General features: G+C 38.7%; 3 protein-coding genes across 4 annotated transcripts; all 3 read left to right on the top strand.

Moving 5' to 3' along the window:
* The first annotated feature begins 1,186 nt into the window (after positions 1-1,186).
* Positions 1,187-5,572, top strand: LOC104454198 (transcription factor GTE6). Of its 2 annotated transcripts, none has more exons than XM_039316420.1 (9): positions 1,187-1,468; positions 1,697-1,816; positions 2,000-2,206; positions 3,052-3,129; positions 3,681-3,905; positions 4,068-4,166; positions 4,366-4,424; positions 4,981-5,131; positions 5,249-5,572. In XM_039316420.1, the coding sequence occupies exons 2-9, from the start codon at positions 1,703-1,705 to the stop codon at positions 5,459-5,461; spliced, it is 1,146 nt and encodes a 381-aa protein (XP_039172354.1). In that variant the 5' UTR covers positions 1,187-1,468; positions 1,697-1,702; the 3' UTR covers positions 5,462-5,572. The 2 variants fall into 2 exon arrangements, with proteins under 2 accessions (XP_039172354.1, XP_010067284.1); XM_010068982.3 differs by having other exon boundaries at positions 1,187-1,473.
* Positions 5,573-6,773: 1,201 nt separating this feature from the next.
* On the top strand, positions 6,774-14,429 carry LOC104454197 (beta-taxilin). Its single transcript, XM_010068979.3, has 12 exons — positions 6,774-6,948; positions 7,500-7,835; positions 8,034-8,122; positions 8,447-8,552; positions 9,955-10,022; positions 10,486-10,563; positions 10,791-10,855; positions 11,487-11,553; positions 11,649-11,831; positions 12,920-12,976; positions 13,092-13,187; positions 13,983-14,429. The coding sequence occupies exons 2-12, from the start codon at positions 7,508-7,510 to the stop codon at positions 14,115-14,117; spliced, it is 1,272 nt and encodes a 423-aa protein (XP_010067281.1). The 5' UTR covers positions 6,774-6,948; positions 7,500-7,507; the 3' UTR covers positions 14,118-14,429.
* An 879-nt stretch (positions 14,430-15,308) lies between these two features.
* LOC104454199 (general transcription factor IIF subunit 2) lies at positions 15,309-20,061 on the top strand. The gene is made up of 7 exons (XM_010068983.3): positions 15,309-15,657; positions 17,109-17,217; positions 17,565-17,695; positions 17,780-17,827; positions 17,980-18,126; positions 18,783-18,898; positions 19,851-20,061. Exons 1-7 carry the CDS (start codon positions 15,349-15,351, stop codon positions 19,852-19,854), a joined length of 864 nt encoding a protein of 287 aa, XP_010067285.1. The 5' UTR covers positions 15,309-15,348; the 3' UTR covers positions 19,855-20,061.
* Positions 20,062-20,346: the final 285 nt, after the last annotated feature.

Genomic DNA, 20,346 nt, shown 5'->3' with positions numbered 1-20,346 from the left:
CTTCCTGATTCACAATATATTTAATGAGGCACTTAATAACGGAATGACTTTATTTTAAATGCATAGTCTATTATTATAACTAATATATAGTTAATATTGCTAATTTACTATGGATATAATTGAATAAATTGAAATTGATCATATCAATGAAAAGATTCGCCAACTCTTATAAGAAAAAAAATGTCATTATAGTTTCTCGGTGTAGCTTTTATTGATGCATATGTAGAATTAGCAATGAAATGCAATGCCTAATTACCCATTTATGGATTGAAAGACACAATATATTACGACTAACCCCTAGATTAAAAAAAAAAGAAAAAACCAAAACTTAATGTCCAAGATTATATCCCTTCCCTACCTTGATGACAATTTACCATCCCTTCAAAAAAAAAAAAAAAAAAAATTACTAATCAAAACAATATTTGCTAATGTAAGAGTTGAATTACCGACTTGCCAAGAAGTCGATCTATTTGCTACTAACTAGCGATCTACCGTTTTGCTCATGGCAAATGATTGCATAGACCCTCTTCCCATCCATTCATCAAAGTAGAAATGCATTTAGATCTGAAATATTGAAAACTTAAAAAAAATAAAAATAAATAGAAGTCACTTAAAAGTGTGCACATAGGATTCCAAGAGGCAAATCTCGATCATTATCAATGGTTGTGATTTTATGATTTGGAATGGTTGGGATCCAATCCGTTGCATTTTAATTCAATAGCAAAAGATTTTAAAAATGTGACTCGTGCTTGCTCACAGGCGACATGATTCACCCCTAAAATAGGCTCAACTGGAAAGAGAAAAAAATAGCACCCCACCATGTAAAAAATGGTTAGTGATAATGACATAAATGATTTATAAATTTTGATTTGATGTGTAATATGATCGTTAAACTTTTAATTTAATGTATAATATGGTCATTGAACATTTAGTTTATTCAATATAATTTTTTCAATTTTTAGTAAATTTTCAAACTAATTCTATAATTATACGAAAGAAAGTGTTTAGTGTTGTGTCTAAATTTAAATTAATGGAAATGCAATGTTAAATATTTTTATTAATAGTCCATCGACCACGTGTCATTTTCTCAAATTACTATTGCCAGAAAAATATACCGAGCCGTTTTTTACCGTTTCTTTCGATGCCTTCTTTAGTGAAATAGTCCCTCTCTTCTTATCAGCGGGAGGGTTAACGGACTCGCTGCCACCTTGTTTAAAACCCTGCAACGCCGCCCTTTCAAGAAGCGGCGCCGCCTCCCGTCGGATTTCGCTTTCCCCACCGAGCTCGCCTGAAATTCTTCGGGTTGTCTTTCTCTCTCTCTCTCCTCCTCTGATCTTCTCGTCATTCTCGAATTTGCTCTCGCGGAATCGCCACACCCTGGACTGAAGAAAAGGCCGCGCTTTTGGATCCCGCCGGGAGAGCTTTCGTTTCTCGTTCGGTCGCGCAGCAGAAAACCCGGAGAGACAAGGTGAGGTGGGTTGTACTTGTACCCGTTTGCCATGCTTTAGGAGCCGCGAGCTTGAATCGCGGTTGCTTTTTTTCCAGCCTTTATGGAGTTTTCACGTAGCCCGCGGAGCTTCGCGAAACGGGTCGTGTCCGTGTTCGGAGGCGCGCGCGTGCTCTTGCGTTTTTCTGCGGCCGGCTGTTCGCAGTATGAACACTAAAAATTACTTCTTTGGTTTTTTTTTTTTTTCAGTGCGAGATGGAAGAAATGGATTTCGATAGTTTGATTCCATATCTCGGGACGGTTAATCCCGGTTTCGAAATCGAAGCATTTAAGGACGATCTGCAACTCATTCTGTTCAAGGTTGACGAGGTAAAGTTGTATTCTTTGTTATCAGCTCGTATTAGTCTTTGGAAAATTGTACCGCAGAGGTTTGCTTGTCGTGATCTTTTTCTTTTTTTTTTTCTTAATAGTATTTTTGTATGTATGCTTGGTTCCGTTGAATCTGGAAAACTGGGATTTCCTTGTGCTGATTTGATATTTTCCCCCTTACAGTTGGAGAAAAGGGTTAAAGAGGTCGAGCAAGTCTATGATGATCAAAGTAAAAAGCAACCGACCACCTCCAAAGGTAGCACACTAGGCAAGGACGAGAGGCAGGTTAACGGTCTCAAGAAGCTGCAACAGGATGCTTGTAATAGGGAAGCCGCTGCGGCGAAGAGAATGCAGCAGCTTATCAGTCAGTTTGGCATAATACTCCGCCAGGCAAGTCGTTTCGTACTTGCGTCGGCATACAGCAATTGTGGTGGAATCGTGCATCTTTCCTATCGTTGCTCAACTAATCTTGAAAATGCCTGGTTCTATTCAATGTTAGAACATTTATGTGAATGTTACTTTGAACTAACTTTCGAATTAAAAAAAAAAAAAAGAACTTTGACCTAACTTGTCCTTTTTTATGTCCTATGCTGCTAATTGGTACTCCTCATTTCCATTCCAATTTCACGAATACAGACCATATGATTGTCCATCCACACTTCTGTTATTACCTATTTGCACCCCTTGTTCGCAAAGGCTATTGAATGGGATCCTTTTGCACCCCCTTTTTTCTCTTTTTACCTCTTTGCCGAAGCCAATCTCACTCCTCATTGTTTTTCCAGAGTCACGTGCTGCTCACTGGAAACCAGTTGAGGATGCTTCCTTACAAAGAGTTTTAGTTTGCTGAGATATGCTTCATAATGTTATCTGCTTTATCTGTGGCAGAGTTAGATCTTATACTTGTCCATCTTTGATTGTCAGAATGTACAATATTCAAAAGATCCAATCCTGAGTATGTTTCTTGAATATGTCTCAGCCCTTATTTGTTCAATTACTTTTAGCATTGTCTTGGTCCAGACGAGGCATAGTCACTCTCCCAATTTTGTGACAAGCATTGGGTTCAGTGGTTTTGCTCCATGTTCCCAAATGGGATTTTGCAGTTTCTTTCGCCTTTTATTTTTGGTGGAAAAAGGTCTTCACTTAGAACATCAAGGAATTTATTTATAGGAAGAGAAAGTCGGTGGCATGCTTCAGTGATACTGACAGGAGGTATACATTTTACATTTTTCTTTCAGATCACTCAGCACAAATGGGCGTGGCCCTTCCTGCAACCTGTGGATGTCAAAGCTCTCGGTTTGCATGACTATCATAAAGTATGGCTTTTCTACTTTTGATCTCTCATCTTCTTTACCGGGATGCTCAAATATTATTTTGATCAGTGTTTAGAGTGTTCAATATTGTTAGTCAATGTTTATTGAGCCTTGCTAAATCTTCTCTATGCCCTATAGTTTTTTGGATCTCAGAATGATGCAACTTTCTCGAAGGATAAACTTTTGTTTGTCAATGTTGACAACTCTTTCTATTTGAGCAAGCGGATTTCCAAACTAGCTAAATGTGATGTTCTAGGCAAATTTTTCCACGAAGAAAAAGATTGTTGTCCTCATGTTGTTTACCTCAGAAGAATGTGGGCAATTATCTATGTGAGTATGGAGGGAAAGAAGGGGTATTGATTGGCCAATAACATTGTTTGGAGGGGAAAACATGAAGAGTGAAAAGTGAGAAACTTTGCCTCTTGGGCCACACAACTCATTTCATTAAATGCTAGAATATAATTATGACAGTGCACAGCCTCATTTAATATCACTACATCTTTTGTGAATGTCTCCTACTGCTTTTTATTTATTATATTGCTGGTATATTTTAGGTAATTGACAAGCCAATGGACTTCAGTACGATTAAAAAGCAAATGGAGGCCGCTGATGGTACTGCTTATAAACATGTCCGAGAGATATGTGCTGATGTGAGGCTGGTCTTCAAAAATGCTATGAAGTACAATGATGAAAAGAGCGATATTCATGTCATGGCCAAGACATTACTCCGAAAATTTGAGGAGAAGTGGCTCCAACTATATCCTAAAGTTACGGAGGAGGTAAGTTGGTCTCTAAGGACCAATCATGAGTTGCTGTTCGAGGTTTCATTACCAGTTTGGCAGGCTGCTGAATGTGTTTTGACTATTTATTTGGTTTCTTCTACTATGAGGTGCTATGACAATTCTAATTTTGCTTTTCATTTCAAAATCGTGTGTGTGTAGGAAGAAAGACTACAACAGGAAGAGGCAGAGGCGCAGATAGATATGCAACTTGCTAAGGAAGCTGCTAATGCCAAAATGGCCAGGGAAATAAGTTGCGAGGTAATTTCCAATGAACATAAAAAAGCTACAGATTTTTATGTGTAAGGGGGAAATATTACATTATGGACAGACGAGGCTTTTCATTCGGAGTGTAGTCAGCCAATAAATGGGAAAGAAATCATCTTCTGTAGCAAACCCATCTCCTAATTGATGACTATATATGATTATTTCTCAACAATATTTTGTGAAACCGTTTCAGCTTTTTGAGGTCGATATGTATCTGGAAGAACTCAGGGCAAGTGTTATCTCAAAGTGCAGGTCAGTAGTGTGTTGTTTTCAAGTGAACTGATGGTAGGAATTGAGAATAGAAAAATTGTCTGTAACGTCTCTCTTCTGTTTCCTGGCTCTGGTCATGCAAGTTTCTCATTTTCTTGTATTCAACAATCAAGCTGTGTTTGTTATTTCATTTTTGGTCAGAAGCTGTGTTTGTAAAGTGTACTGAGGCATTTTGTGTATCTTTGTAGATAGCGCACGTGGATGTAAGTAGTGTATGTAAACTTGTTGCTTGTTAGGGTCTCAATTGTGCTTTCTACGCTGTAAGCTTGTCCTTGCATAAAGGCGACATCTTTTCAAATCATGGTCCTGTCAGATTCATGTCGCTCATGCTTTTTAGGCTTCGAGATTGTCGTTGGTGCTTTTCAGTTTCCTTTAGGACCTGAAAATGAGAGATATAGTGGGTGCTTGGTGCAAGGCAGTTACTATAAAATGCACTTATGTAGTGCATCTCCCTTAGATGTCTGTTGAGCATGCATTTGCTTGATAACTTTCAGCAGAAACGTCTGACAAAAGATATGCTTGACAATTCCCATCCCAGGAAAATCTCAACAGAAGAAAAAAGAAAAATAGCGGCGGCCCTTGATAAATTGCCAGTTGAGGATGTTGACAAGGCTTTGGAGATCGTTGCTCAGTATGATCCGAACTTCCAATCAAAGGGTGATCTTGTGGACCTAGATCTAGATGCTCAGGTTAAAATCTCTCTCTCTCTCTTGTGCGCACGTGTTGCCAGTGCACTCTACGAGTTCTGTTTTGCTGGAACTAAGAGCATTACACTGATGATGCTGTTTACTGTTGATCTGATGCAGAACGAATCCACTTTGTGGAAGTTGAAATTTTTCATTAAGGATGCCCTTGAAGCTCAAGCAAGGAGTTCAGCCGTCGTCGATGTCGACAACAACCAGGATCGCAGTAATAACAATAATGGCAACAACAACAACAGCAACAAGAAGAGGAAGAAGGAAATATGTACTGCCCTTGCTAGAACTGCGAAGAAAAAGGGTCTGAAGCCCTTGTCCTAAACATGCCGAACCAAGAACCAAGAAATATGTATCAGTATGTACTAACGCTTTTTTCTGGGCATATTGATGATCATGAGTTTTTAATTTCCTATCTTGATTTAATTAAAAAAAGTTTTTTTTTTTTTTTTTTTTTTTTTTTTTTCTGTTTGAACCTCGCTTGGAGAGAACAATTTATATTTTCCATTCTTAATAGCAAAAGAACAAGACCTATTCAGCTAGAAACTCAATTCAAGGCACCAATTCGTTTGTTTCCATTCAATCTTCAGCATAAAGATTAGAAAAGATAGAGAAAAGGAAAAGAAAATGAACAATTGAGATCCACCTTGTAATGCCGCTCTTGCATCGTTTCCTCGAAGTTCTTTCTTGATGAATATAAATTTGAATGCGAAGAAGTTGTCATTGAATTCAAACTTCCATCAAGGTCACTTTTAGACAAAAGAAATTCTAACAACCCAAATCAACAACATTATCATCTTCAACAAATTAGTGAATTCATTACTCGAAATTGGAAATGGTTTTTTTAAACTTGGAAACACATCATATTCACAATTGAAGACATGTTTTAATTTTTATTAAATCGCATGAGAACTGTGATGTATGAATCCATAAGATTAATTTCTAGGGAGGGTGAGTGATGTCAATGATAGACGTTGAACCAAAATTTGGTATTGAAAAGTAATTTGGCCATTTAACGTAAAAAGGACACATTCTAACGGCGTAAATAGCGTCAATCTCCTCTTATGGTGCTAAAATTTCGCGTACGGATGCAGTTGGGACCCACTTTCATCGGTTGGAACGTCCTTCTATTTAATACCTTATTTTTCTTTTGATAATGGAAAAACAAAAAAGGATTTAAAAAGATGAACAATGAAGGAATAATTATTTAACGTGATTAATGAACTTTAATTTAATATACAATTACGATTCCTGAATATTCAAATTATTCAATATAATTTATGAATTTTAATACACATTCAATTTAATCCCTAAACTACATAAAAATGTTTAAAAGTTGTCCCTAAAATTAAATTCATGAAAGGATGATATTAAATATTTTGATATATTTCATAGATTAAATTGAGCATATAAAAAAAATTTGAAAATGATATTATATATTATGCTTTAATTTATGAATTATATTAAATAAATGAAAATTTTAAATAGGATATTTAAAGTTCTCAGGTCATTCAGGTCATTTTTTCACAATGATTAAAAAAAAAAAAAAAAAAAAAAGAAAGAGATATATCCCCTCCCGCCGTATCCCTAGTCCCCGTCATTCATCATTATTACATCACCTCTACAGTCGGGCTTAACACAGTGACGTCACTCTCCTCCGTCTCTCCGCATTCGATTACCGCCCCAAGAAGCGAAGGCAAAAAACGCGCCCTGCATTCGGCCTGCCTCCGTCGCATTTTTTCTCGTCTCGCCGCGAATTCCGATTTCCTTCTTCGGCCTCCCCTCGCAATCCCGTCGCCGAAATCCTCACGGTAACGCCTTCTTCCGCAGCTCCTCCTTTCCTCCTCCGCCGCCGCCTCCTCCTCGGCGCGTTTTCCGGTCTTCTACATCGCTTGCTCGGGCGGCTTCCGCATTCGTCGCGGCGAAACGGAACGGATCGGCGACGCGCCGGCGCTGTCGGTTTTTCCTTAAACCTAGGGATCCGATCGTCCGGCCGGTAGATCGGGCGAGCTCCGGTTCCCGCCCTGCCTCGACCTCTTGCTCGGCGTTCGCGAGTTTTGTGGATGAATGTGTTTGGCGCCGGGGGAGAGGGATGCGGATATGTTCCGCGTTTTGAGATTTCCTTCGTTTAGAGGCTTTTTGCGGTGGCTCGAACGTTTTGCTAGGACTGTTTCTTTGGTTGGGTCCGAGAAAGTTTTGTAATTTCTCGGTTTGGAAAGTGTTGCTGCCGTTTCCGAAGCACGGACCGAACGTTCTCGCCTTTTTTCGATTCTTTTAGGAGTGAACCTGTGGATAATCCTAGTCTGCCATGTATGAATGCTTGTGGTTTCTTTAGCTGAGATAAGTTTTCGTCTTGTTCCAGCGCGTGAAATGGAGAACCCGGCTGCAAATCAGCTCCCTGAGGTGGATGCTCTGCCGGACGGTTTCGTTGATGGCACCGCCGAGCCTCTTTGCCCCGCGACTCCTAATAACGAGGAAGAGAAGCCGCTGGGTGATTTTAGGATCGGTAGCGGGAATCGTTTGGATGGGTTAGCGCACGAATTAGTGGATTTGGATGATGGTGGACACGTCGAGAAGAATTTAGGCTCACCCTTGACGCCAGGATCGGGTGGTTCTGCTCCTGAGGATTCTTCAGAGGTTTCTGGATCCTGCGAGGTAAAAGAACAAGCTCAGGAGAAATTTCAAAGTTCAGACCAATGTAAATATCTTTACCTGAAGTCAAGACTATTATCCTTCACATTATTCTCTTTGCTTTTGTCCACTTGTTATTTAGGTCTTCTACACTTTATGGATTTTGATGCTTAGCACTTTGCTTTGGCAGTATTTGGAAGCTTGATTATATAAAACGTTTCGTTTTATCTTTTTGATTCCACTTATGGGGCTTCTTTCATTGCAGCTGCCGAAGATAAGTTGGTCATGCAGCCAACTCACGCTAAGGAAAAATCTTTGCCAGATGGAGATGATTCTTTGAAAAACAGGAAGCAAGTAAGTAGCAGGGCTGGTATGGTACATCCGTGACATTTCAGCGTTTGTCTATTAACACTTGCATTAAAAATTGTCAATCTGGAACTTATTACATGTTCTTAGAATAGCCCGTCATCTTGCTTGGCTATGCTTTTTTCTAAATCGGGCATATTCGTTTGGTATGTCACAGACGTTTGGCTTTTATCTATAAAGCAGACATGCGTTGATGCATGGCCAAGCAAGATGATCGGCTATTCTGAGAACATCTAATAATTCCTAATTCCTATTATTGTGTGATCCTTGAGACAATCTAGTTTAATAAGTTGGGCCATTCTACTTTCTCAGGAAACATCTGAAGCAAAAAAGAATGCCAAGCGTAGTTTTAAGTCAGAAAAGGAGTTTTTACAGTTCACTCTGAAATATCAACAAGTTCTTGCTGAACGAGACGCTGGTAGGTTCACACTTCTCCTGCACTTTTTAGCGACTGTCATTTGTTGGTTGAATTAGTTCTTTATTTGGCATCAATTAAAATAACATTATTTACATATGTGATCATTTTGTGGCAAATGTAAACTGCTTTTCAATGTTAAAATTTGCCTTCATTGGGACTTCAGTGTCAAATAATGTTGTGAGTTTGCAGAGCATGATGGCTTTTGAAGTTTACAAGTTTTTCTTGCCATAATTTGAGGTGCCTGATAATTATGGCGGAGTTTAACTCTGTCCTCCCGTGAAGACATTGTTTTAGCATTATGAATTGTCGGAGAATGAAGATTTCCTCTTTATACAATTTAGCAGTTCATCTCCTAAAATAGAGCACTATGGTTCACGTACACAGATTAGGTCATGTTACTATTACTCAAGAATAGTGATTGTTGTGACGTGGAGTTCTCTCTCTTAGAATTTCTCTTATTGATTGATGAGGATGGTTAGGGGTCATAGGACTTATCTTTTCTAGGTTCAGCTGTTAGCTAAGTGAAGGCTTGTTAAATCAACACCAGGTTCTATGATGAACTTCCTGTTCCCAAGTCAGGATAAAACATATTAAAAAAAAGTGAAATGTTGTATCTTTTTCTTTTCTTTTTTCTTTTAAAAAATGTACCGTGATAAAAGAGTACTTGCTTCTCTAAATTGGGTGTTGCTAGCTCTATGGTAGTGACTGTAAAACACGACATGACATGATGAACTTTGTTCTTTGTTTCCTTTTAAACTTCCAAGCACAACAACGTGAACTTTACTTGAGAATCCAGCTGAATTACGTGGAGGTTGTTCATAAGCTTCTCCGCAGTAGCTTCAACTGTGAATAGGGGTGTTGCAGCTTATATAGGTGTCTCTCAAACACCTTTTGGTTGCAGTTACTTTAAAGCTGCCTCACCCAACTTTGATTTAAAATATATTTTACTAAACATTAAAGTTTATGGCAAGTTTAAAGTGGAACGTAGCTGTAATAGTGCATAAGTTGTTTTTGTAACAGTTTTTTTTTCTTTTTTTTTTTTTTTTTTTTTTGGGGGGGGTTATTTTAAGCCTAGATATCTAATCATTGGCTTTGACTTTTAATACATAGTTACCTTCGCCTCTCTTCTCTTCCAATAAGGAAATATTGGTGCAAGCCTACATGCATAGTTAAAATCTTAGTTGTTGCATGAAATGAGATTGTCTGGTGAATCTCTCTCTTCTACATTTACATTTTGTAATGCTATTTTTATTTCCCCCCTTTTTCCTTTGAATGTTGACATTGTTGCACAAATCATATACATTAGCACACATCCAATTTCTTTTCCATTAGTTACCTTTATATGTTCAGCATCTGTGGTCCTAAGGTATAGATATAGTATTCACATCTACAACTGTCACAGCAATTGCAGTTCGAGACAGGCTTGAGTCACTGTGTCGGGAGTTGCAACGTCAAAACAAAATGTTGATGGTACTTTTCCTTCACAATCTGCTCCAATTGCTCTCTCTCTCTCTCTCTCTCTCTCTGATTTTCTTTTTCTTTGTAAATGTTGACTGCCCTAAGACTATCCAGCTACATTCGGTTGACTTTGCTCATCAGCACTTGATCATCATTGATTAGATATTTAATGGATTGTTCTTCAAAAGTTATTTGAAAGAATTTACTATACACCACTAAGTTACTTTACTCTTCTAAAATGCATCAGCAAAGAATCTTCCTCTTATTTAAAAAAGTTTTAAGTGGTCATAGAAAGTAAGATTTAAAAAATGAGAAGGTTACAAATGGTGCTCTTATTAAATTTTCTTTCGTGGTTTCTGTCTTGAGCAGTTTCTTTTTTTGTACAGGATATTGTTTGTTATGACGTGAGATGTCCATTATAGTACTAGAATGTGGCTTTCATGGAGAATTTGATGCCTTACATATGGATTTGCAGGATGAATGCAAACGGGTATCAACTGAGGGACAAAATTTGAGATTAGATTTGTCAGCCAAGTTTCAAGATGCCATCAAGGTTCATTACTTTTTTGGTTTTTCCTGTCATGCCACATTTCTATGCAAGGAACGTTCAAACAAAGAAAAAGAATTTCAAGATTAATGTGTTTTTTTTCTCGCTTTAATATTGCTTAGTTAAGCCTCTCAGTTGGAGTTAAATAATAAATAAGTTACTCTTGTCTCTTGTGCTCTGTGAGAGATGGCTGCATTCCCGTGCTTGTTTTAATTTAAATGTGCTTTCTTCAGGAGGTGAGCAATAAATTAGAACAGCAGAAGGATGAATGCCTTTCTCAGCTTAAGGAAAATGAGATGTAAGACTTTTACTTGCACTGTTGTGTTAAAAAATGTTCTTTAGTTGTCTGTTCTCGCTATTATATAATGGCGCATGTCTACCACCTGTCTAACACATGCATAAGAAATACAGCACTTCAATCCTCAAATATGATGTTTAGCAAAAATATGTAACTAAAGGATGTTGCTGGATGCATAATATTTTGATATTCTCAAAAAAATTATGGAGTTCCCTATTCTAGGAGCATTTATGTGGGATAATCTAAGGAAGTTTCACTTTTATGTGGAATGTCTTTTCCTTGATAGGATTTACAATTCATGTACCTGATTATTGTTGGGCGTATATAGTATCATCTATGAAATGATGTTCGTGGTTGCCATAGCGAGAGCACCTGTATGTAAGCATGGGCTGAAGAATGCAATTGTTAAAGTTGGGTTTGTAGCTGTCTGCCTGGCCACCTCTCTCTCCCTCCCTCCCTCTCCCCCCACTCCTGCGGGGGCTTGTTTCTCCCGGGCACAAAGGTGCACTGGTGCATGAATATTTAGATTCTTTTATTAAGGAAAGTGCTTGTTTTGGATTATTGTTTCCTAGCTTCTTTATCGGCATTCTATCTGATGCATTTAGCTGTCTATGAAATTATTTGGGTTCAGGTTAAAACTTAAGTTGAAGCAGCTAGCTGAGCAGTATGTGCTTTCTGAACAACATCATGAACAGGAGGTAAAGTTCTTTAAGATTGATTGATTTCAGAGTTTGCAGTCTCCATTTCTGAAGGACTTTGCTCAAATTCTGTCGCCTGAAACTTGAATATGCAGTTAAAGCAGAAAAGTCTAGAACTCCAGATTGCTGATTTGAAAATTAAGCAGCATGAGGAGAAAGTGATTCAGGAACAGTCCCAAATGAAAGTATATGCTGAACAAGTATCACAGCTACTAGAAACGGAGAAAAACTTGCGGTTACAGTTGACAGCAGACGGAGAGAAATTTCAACAATTCCAGGTTACCTCTATCACTTGTTTCCCAATACTTGTAGTCACATGAGTCAAGGTGTCTTTACCTAATGGCAATTATTTTGCCATAGGGAAGTGCCTGAAGCAAGGAACTTCTACATTGGATGGTATTCATATGACTTGGACTGTTTGTGTAAGGCATGGTTGGATGCTAGAGTTCATTCTGTTGTCTGACTTGGATTGCACTGATCCTCACTGTTCAATTAATTTGTTATATGTGAAATAATGTCCACTGTAGGTTTCTGTTGCTGCAATCTTCAGGTGGATCTTAGCATTGTTCTTATGAGGCACCTTTGCTGTTACTTTATCCTTGTTTTAACTAGGTTAATTTCATACTAGCCAAATTTGTAGAAATTATATTTGAGATTGATGCAATGATACTATCAAGTGTTAACCTACTTCTTTTGGGAAATGTGAGAATTGTTGGCCAACTATGGCTGCTTTTTTTCTCTTGTGGTAAGTTTAAGCATTCTCATTGCTGCTGAATTAATGGGAGGCAAACCCCACTACAAGCCAAGTAACTTCTCATGCAACTCCATAAGACAAACCTCTAGCAACCCAACTCCTATCTTATGAAACAAGTACTTATATCAGCTGTCAAGCAAAGACAACAAACAACTCAACATATATCCCAGCACAAGGGAACAAGCAACATCACTCCTTATCAACCGCATGAAACTAGCAGCTAAACTATGGGCTACCTTTTCTAGACAAATTAAGCACCGCAAAAACGTGCTTCCTTGGAGCCACTGGGCATTGTCTTATACCACAATAGGAAAGGGAAAGGAAAAGGGACAAAAATAGTACTTCTTACCTAAAGTTCCAACTGGTGAGGTACCTAAACTATCTGGCAGTGGACACTTTTTTATGGATCCTTGCTTGATTTGCACCTTCCTTTTGTTCATGGGTGCTCTGCCTCTAATTTATCTGCTGGATCCAGTGAAGGGAACAGATACATTCTAAGAAAATTACCTTCCACTTTCTATCTCCTTCCACTCTTGAAGGATATATTTGTATTAATGCTATCCATCACAAAATAAACTAATTTGGGTCTTCAAATCTGTTTCAATTGTGCAGGATGCATTGTCAAAGAGCAACGAAGTCTTTGAAACATTTAAGCATGAGATTGAGAAGGTATGAGTTATATGACACCTACTAATGGTAATCTTTTATTTCCTATGTAACAGATCAGCATATCTACTACTTCGACTTGATCATTATTATTTTTCAATCTGCACCACAAAATCAGATGGCAAAATCAATAAAGGATCTCAAGAAGGAAAATGCATTCCTGAAGGACAAGTGTCAGAAATCAGATATTACACTTATAGAACTTGTCGATGAGGTAAGTGTTACATCTGTTACATTTCTTTTTCCTTTTCTTGCTTCATTCTTCAGGAGTAATGATGGCTTATTGCAAACTTAATGGTGTGCTCGTGCGACCTTTGTTCTTGGATTTTTCTTTTATTTGTTTGCTGTAACATTTGAAAGTGAACTTGATACGTCGAGTACTTGAGATCTTGTAAAACATACAAAGATCAACATGTAAAGCCATGTAGATTATTTTTTTCCCTGTTCTTTAAGTTATGGAAATAATCTTGCCCTAAAATATAGAGGCAAAGCCTAATTTACAGCTTTGGTTGCTCAAGCCAGGCTACTGGTCCATGTTCTCTCTTAATTGCCTAATCTCTTGCATTTGAGCTTTCATAGGACCTAGGAAGGACTTACATAGGAAAATAGGGGGGATGTCTTTAGCTGCTTGATGTGCATGTCAGTCTGAGTGTTCATGTGTTTAGGATCTGCTGCCTTTAGAACATGGTGGTTTTTCTGTCAGTTAACTGGAAAGTCACCCCACGTCTCATCCTGGGGGATCATACTTTGACAGATGTTCTTGTGGGCTTCTGATGAGCATTTAGAAGGCCTAACAGCAGTTGCAGGAGATTGTTGGCGCTCATATTTAGCCAAAGTGCTTTTCTTTCTCTTTTAATTCGTCATGACAAGGCTAGCGCTTAGCTTAGTTTCAAACTTGTGAGTTATGACATGACCTCATAGGATGCACGAGAAATTAGGAGACATATTGTCATTTTTTTCCTTAATTAGGTGGTATATTAAAAATAAAAATCTTCTTTTCTCTGATCAGCGGGAGCGCTCGAAGAAACAAATGGAGAAACTGAAGAATCAGAAAGAGAAGCTAGAATCTTTGTGCCGCTCACTTCAGGCAGAGAGGAAGCAGAATTCTGTCGGTGGCAGTGAGTCCGATCCGGTCTCCGTGTAAATCCTGGTTCTTAGCTCTTGAAGGGCCTGTGGAGCTACCCTTTTTTGTGTCATTTCTGCATCTCCATTTTTGCTACAAAGATTGCAGTACAGACCAAGCCGAATTAAGCAACGACGAGTCATGTAATTATGCGATTACTGCTCTTCATTTATTCTGTAATTTTGATTTAACCAGACGATATCTTGATGTGCCTCAGCGTGTGCCATTCAAGTATATCAAAATTACTTGATTGCAACATTTAAGCTGGAGATCAAATTATGCAATACTCCTACTCAACTTCTCAATACATATTCTTGGCCAGTGTTTGTGGTATTTGGATAGCGTTGACAGCCGTATGAATATTGCTTTGAATTTGGCTCGTTACACTCTAATTGAGAGAAGCAGATCAAGCGCGGCCCACTTCGGCGACCGATGCTCACTACGCTCCTCGTGACAGCGCGTGAGAAAATGCTTGTGTGACCACTTGAACGGCCGAACTACAGCGTTATAACGTAAGACGTCAAGCTTCATTGGTGTTTGAAAATTTACAAACTTCCCATGCCTGTCGGTGTTAGGCCTAATTTCCTAAAAAATCCATAGCTTTATCCATTCTTAATTTTGCCTTAAACATTATTTGTCTAAAAAGATCATCACTTTTGGTCCGATCCCAAATCTATTCGAAACTTCTTTTAGATTTGGTCCGATCCCAAATCTATTCGAAACTTCTTTTTTTATCTAAAAAAATCATCAACTGTAATTTTAGTCTCAAATTCATTACATTCCTTTTTTGTCTAAAAAAAATCACAAGCTGTCAATCTAATCTTAAATATTCCTCATTAAAGGTCCGCTCAATAATTGTCATTAGTTATTTGACATGATATTTCCACATTGATAACAAATCCATATTAGTGATGCGGTGTGAAAAATATATTTTAAATGAAAATTAGAGGATAACTAAATGGTATTTTTTGGACTGAGGGCTAATGGAGGCAAATGTGAAATAAGAATTAAACTTTATGATTTATTTTAGATAAAAAAAAAGTTCGGGATAAATTTAAAATCAAATTTAAAATTATGGATTCTTTTAAATGAAAAAAATTCGAAGCATAAGTTTTTTTTTTTTTTTTTTTTTAATGAACGGGGCCCTGAGGTGTCAAGTCTGTTGGAGAGAATATCTGAAAAACCGTTGTCTCTCTCTCTCTCTCTCTCTCTCTCTCTAGCTTTCCACCGGCTTTTCACTCCCTCTCGAACCATGGACAACAAAGGAAGCAACGGCACCGCCGGCGACGACGGCCCCGGCGGCGGAACCAAAACCGCCGCCGCCACCACCTCCACCGGCGACAATGCGAACGCTAGCTACGGCTGCAGCGGGTTCGTCGACACGAGCAGAGCGGAGAGATCGATATGGCTCATGAAATGCCCGCCCGTCGTCTCCCGGTCCCTGTCCGTGGCGAGTCCGCCCGCGTTCGAAGGAGGCGGCGACGGCGCCGCGCCCTCCTTCCCCGTCGCCAAGGTCATCTTCTCCGTCGATCTTCTTCACGGCGGCGAAGACAACTCCGAGGTATGTGCGTTTCGAAGTATGTGCCGAGCGTGTCGCGGTCCGTTGTCGTTGTAGTTTGTGAGGCTTGCGGTTTGGAATTTTATTTATAGTCCCTCCTCGTTGCGTTATCGTCTAGGGCATGCCGGTTTTGCGGTAGAGTTGCATTGCGTGAGCTCGTCGCGTTTGTGTCCTGCATTTTCACATGTATATTTCTGTGGAGTTGTCGAGCGGATTTGGTTTGTGGTATTGTTATAGGCTTCTGGCCTTGATTAGCATTTTTTAGTTCGTCGTTCATATGAATTTGGTTTTTGTATTGCGTTGAGTTTGTGATTTGTGGTTGTCCTCTGCTTCGCATTCTGATTTGCGTCGCTGGAATTTCGATTCAAGGTCTCCGGTGTGCTTTCGCTCTGAGGTGTTCGAGACTGCCGCTTGACATATGATTTCACATGTTTCCGCACATGTGTGTTGCATTCGTTTATCTACAATTTATGACCGTTTTCTCTGCTCAATCAGCCATGATGTGATCATGTCAACTTCACCAGCATCTGATCAAAATAGTGTCCTAAACTTTGCCCTTAGTGGAGTTTTCTATTTCTGTAAAAGGGTTTACTTTCGGCATTATAGCAGTTTTCCCTTTCTTTTCTACATTTACTTCTTTTGGTATAAACCTTACCTTTACTTAAAAAGTAAATTTTGGCATGAATAGTTAAGAGTAAGCCCCCCGAAACATGTCAATATGGGACCTGTTGACCGGGGACATACTTCTCCTCTTTGCCCAAAAGCCGCTATAGATAAGGTGGAGACTCATTACTAATGCTAAGGGTAAATTTTTATATTTCTAGGTTGCAGGGGTCCCAAGGAAAATAAACCTCACAGATAGATTTGCGTAACTTTGGACTCTTCTGATATAATTTCTGGCCGGCACGCTAACTGCCAATTTGTGTACCATATATAGCATACGGTGAATGACATGTCATTGAATGCTTTCAAGTTTTGCATTTCTTTCATCGAGTGGAAAATGACTATAGCACTTTCGACAGTATACGTGGCCACATGATTGAATCTGCTAAAGAAAGATAACGTTTTGAATTGATAATACCATATCAGGAGAACTACAAGACCTTATGGAAGTGCTTAGATGCACCCTTCATCCATCCCTATGGATGGAGACACATAGACCAACGATTCCTAGTCAGAGGAGTAAAATTTTAATTTGTTTTCAGTGTATTATAGCTTGGCTACATCTTCTATAATATTCTCTCGGCTCTGGCTTTGATGCTTCAGCTACTTTTTCTATATCTTCCTCATCAACACATATATAATTTTGTTTCAATCTGCTTAATATTTATTACAAAACTTCATATTTAGTTTTTTAAAGAAATAGACGTGGATTATGTTTTGATGAGCATGGCTTGCAGTTTAATCTCCAGTCTTGTGCTGTTGCATTTATACATTTGGTGAAATGACCTCAGTTTATGATGGAATTGGCTTCCACTGAATCTGGAAACATACCAAGGCGATACTCCATGGAGATGTCTAAAGACTTTATCCCGATGTCTGTTTTTTCAGAGTCTTCTCAAGGTACTCATAAAAATAATCTTTCTCTAAGATCAAGTTGGCATCAGTGACTTTGTTGTTAAATTACAACCTCAGTTGAATTTCGAATTCTTTCATATGATGGTTCTGACTGCTGAGGTCTCAGACCCTTCTCTAACATGTGCTTCAATTTTTATTTTCTTTAACAATTCTCAGAAAACTGCATTATGTTGATCAATTCAAGTTGTTGTATACTAGTATCTTGGTGTTTTCTGGTGAAAAACAGTAGTTCTTATAGACGTTTCTATACTGCTATTTTGAAGGACAATCTGAATTTGGCTGCAGACTCTTACTCTAGCAATCCCTGCTGAAAATTTATGGTTTGTGCTTAGGAAAAATCTCTGTGGAGGGAAAGATCCTGCATAAATTTGATATGAGGCCCCATGGTGAGAACATTGAATCTTACGGAAAACTCTGTCGTGAACGAACAACCAAGTGTATGAACAGAGCTAGACAGATACAGGTTTCTTCATCTTGTCCCACTGTCCTTTCAGTGTGATACAAAGATGCTCCATTATTTACCAAACTTTTCTCTCCCTTAATTTAGGTGATTGACCATGATACTGGCTCTCTTATGAGGCCTATGGCAGTGATGGTGGGTCCCTGGCTTCTAGACTTGTTTGCTAGTGGTTGATTCTTTTGCCTGCTTTGTGTCCGCTTTGGATCTTTTATTTACTTGCCATTCTCTGAGAATGCTCCTTTGCCACTGCTTATCTGTCATGACATATGAGGACCTTTGTGAAATAGGAGAAGAAGAAAGTGCCAACTAAGGTGCCGGAAACGAAAAGAACAAGAAGAGATCGTGGAGAGATGGAGGAGATCATGTTTAAGCTCTTTGAAAGGCAACCAAATTGGACTTTAAGACAATTGATCCAAGAAACTGACCAACCTGAAGTATGTAGCTCCTTCATCCTAAGCTCTAAATTATCTCAGTATTAGTTTGTATGCTGGGTGAATGCTGGGAGGTGCGATTAGATATCTATGTTCTTCATACAAAGATGAACCATGTCAGGAACTTTTGTCAGTCATACTGAATGCCGTGCTTGATGGTAGATATCTCGTATGTAGTCCTGCAATTATATCAGTTGACCATACATATGCTACACGGCAAGCTGTTTTCTATTAATTGCTCATTGAGGCATCAATAAAGGCCTGGTTTAATCAGTCCATACTTGTCTTAAATCTCTTCAGTTGAGGCTTCAATGCTCAATTTTAAGGTACAATCAATGACGCTGTGTATGCACTCCAATCATGTATGACATTAGTTTTGGGTTTACACTGTTTCAGCAGGTCATGTTTAGCAATAGGGTTTTGTCTTCAAAACTACTAGGGCATCATCCTACCTTTCAGGCTTTATACTTCCCACTGGAAGAGAGTTTGACGGATTGACTTATTGCAAGCTCTCGCATTGTTATTTTTGCTCTAAAGAATTATAGCTACTTTACGGAAGCAAGAAGTGATACTGAACTTCCTAAATCCTGATGAACCTATTTTGTGTGACTCTTGGATCCAAACATTTTTGTAGTTGATGCCTTGTTCTCTCACTGCAGCAATTTTTGAAAGACATCCTAAAGGACCTATGTGTCTACAATAACAAGGGGCCCAATCAAGGAACCTACGAGCTGAAGCCAGAATACAAGAAATCAACTGGCGAACCAACTTCTGGGTAGGTTTTCATACTGTGCTTAACTGCCCTGTTGAAAGACGATGATTAAACTAAGATTTTGCTTATCTTTGCTCATTTTGTCCTGACAAAATGGTAAGTTAAACGCATAGGGGAAAAAGCACGAGCCTGTTTCTTATTGTAATGCTTGGGCTTAATATGCGAATATTCTCATCTCTCTCTTGGCGCACATTTGAGCCAAAAATATGTTGGAAGACTATTATTCATTTTGTTATCAGTACACCGATGGAGGATGAGCTCCTAAAACATTAGCAGCCTAAATTAGGAAATCCTAGCTGTCCTAGGAAAGCTACAGCTCCGACAATGAAGTTCCAAAAGCTTCAAAATCTCTGCAGATGGTTCAGCAACTATTTGAGGGTGTTCCCACAGCATCCACCCTTCTTGGGCATAGAGTCAGCGCACTGATTTGCCTCCCTAAATATATGCTCCATCCGGTGTCGGGTAAAGTTCATGAGGAGAGTCCTGCATTCCAAAAATAGTTTCTTTTAAGGTTCTAATTAGAGCAAGAGTTTGATTGAAACATGCAAACCAGAACATTAGCCTCAAGTTCGATATGTAAGATGCTGATGTGGAACAAGTGAAATTCGTTCGTGAACTTTATCTTAGAAGGGGGAATTAACACTCAATTTTACCGTTTTCTTCTTAAACTTTTGTTCAAAGAAGATGATTCACGCTTGTTAACAATACTTCGTTTATTGATATATCCGAAAGTTGAGAAGGTACTATTGCTTTTAAGCTGAAACTGCTTGTGAGCGGTCAGAGTTATAGGTAGGGAAACTAAAGACATTTTTCCATGCCTTTTCTATGTAATGCATTCTTGAGTTTCCAAGTGCTATTAATTTGTGTATGTTACTCTAAACCTGGTTATTATTTCGGAATCATTGTCTATGTTTTTGCTCGCTAACTTGGTGCTCTTTCCACCTGACATACCTAGATAATTGCCGGAGCAACTCCATCCTGATGAGTGAGGAGCAACCGCGGTGAGTGAGTTAATAGGTGAACTACCTAATCCATTCCATGTACATATCAGGGGTTGTAACATAGATTGGTTTTTCTTTTACATCTTTGAAGAAAGACATTCTTCAGAATATCATCCCTCCCTGTACTGTAATTGAAGATGCGTCATAATTCAACTTCTTGCTTGAGCATCCTTTCAATAGATTAAATCAAGAACCCGAGTCGATGCCTAGAAGGATTAATCTTCGTTGCGAACCCCAAGAAAGGGTGAAATTATGTGGAACCTATGTTACGGTGTAAACAGATGAGAACATTACCCTGAAACATATAATATATAGATATTCTGAAATTAAGCACATCATGCTAAAAAGTAACAATGTAATATTAATCGTATCTCCGAAAGTGTCACCGCAATTTTGCAAACAATCTAATCGACGTGGGGTGCCTAAGTTAGATTTGGAGAAGGGAAGAAT

This window comes from Eucalyptus grandis, chromosome 7 (assembly GCF_016545825.1).
Source record: "Eucalyptus grandis isolate ANBG69807.140 chromosome 7, ASM1654582v1, whole genome shotgun sequence".
Taxonomy (NCBI): domain Eukaryota; kingdom Viridiplantae; phylum Streptophyta; class Magnoliopsida; order Myrtales; family Myrtaceae; genus Eucalyptus; species Eucalyptus grandis.
Note: the sequence above shows the minus strand (reverse complement) of the source record. Positions and strands in the feature narration are given on the sequence as shown.

Coding starts and splice junctions, on each gene's coding strand:
- LOC104454198 (XM_039316420.1), top strand. CDS start 1,703: ATGGAAGAAATGGATTTCGATAGTTTGATTCCATATCTCGGGACGGTT. Junction 3,130..3,680: donor GTTTGCATGACTATCATAAA/GTATGGCTTTTC, acceptor GGTATATTTTAG/GTAATTGACAAGCCAATGGA. Junction 3,906..4,067: donor ATCCTAAAGTTACGGAGGAG/GTAAGTTGGTCT, acceptor GTGTGTGTGTAG/GAAGAAAGACTACAACAGGA.
- LOC104454197 (XM_010068979.3), top strand. CDS start 7,508: ATGGAGAACCCGGCTGCAAATCAGCTCCCTGAGGTGGATGCTCTGCCG. Junction 11,554..11,648: donor AACAACATCATGAACAGGAG/GTAAAGTTCTTT, acceptor TTGAATATGCAG/TTAAAGCAGAAAAGTCTAGA. Junction 12,977..13,091: donor TTAAGCATGAGATTGAGAAG/GTATGAGTTATA, acceptor CCACAAAATCAG/ATGGCAAAATCAATAAAGGA.
- LOC104454199 (XM_010068983.3), top strand. CDS start 15,349: ATGGACAACAAAGGAAGCAACGGCACCGCCGGCGACGACGGCCCCGGC. Junction 17,696..17,779: donor ACAGAGCTAGACAGATACAG/GTTTCTTCATCT, acceptor CCCTTAATTTAG/GTGATTGACCATGATACTGG. Junction 17,828..17,979: donor TGAGGCCTATGGCAGTGATG/GTGGGTCCCTGG, acceptor TTTGTGAAATAG/GAGAAGAAGAAAGTGCCAAC.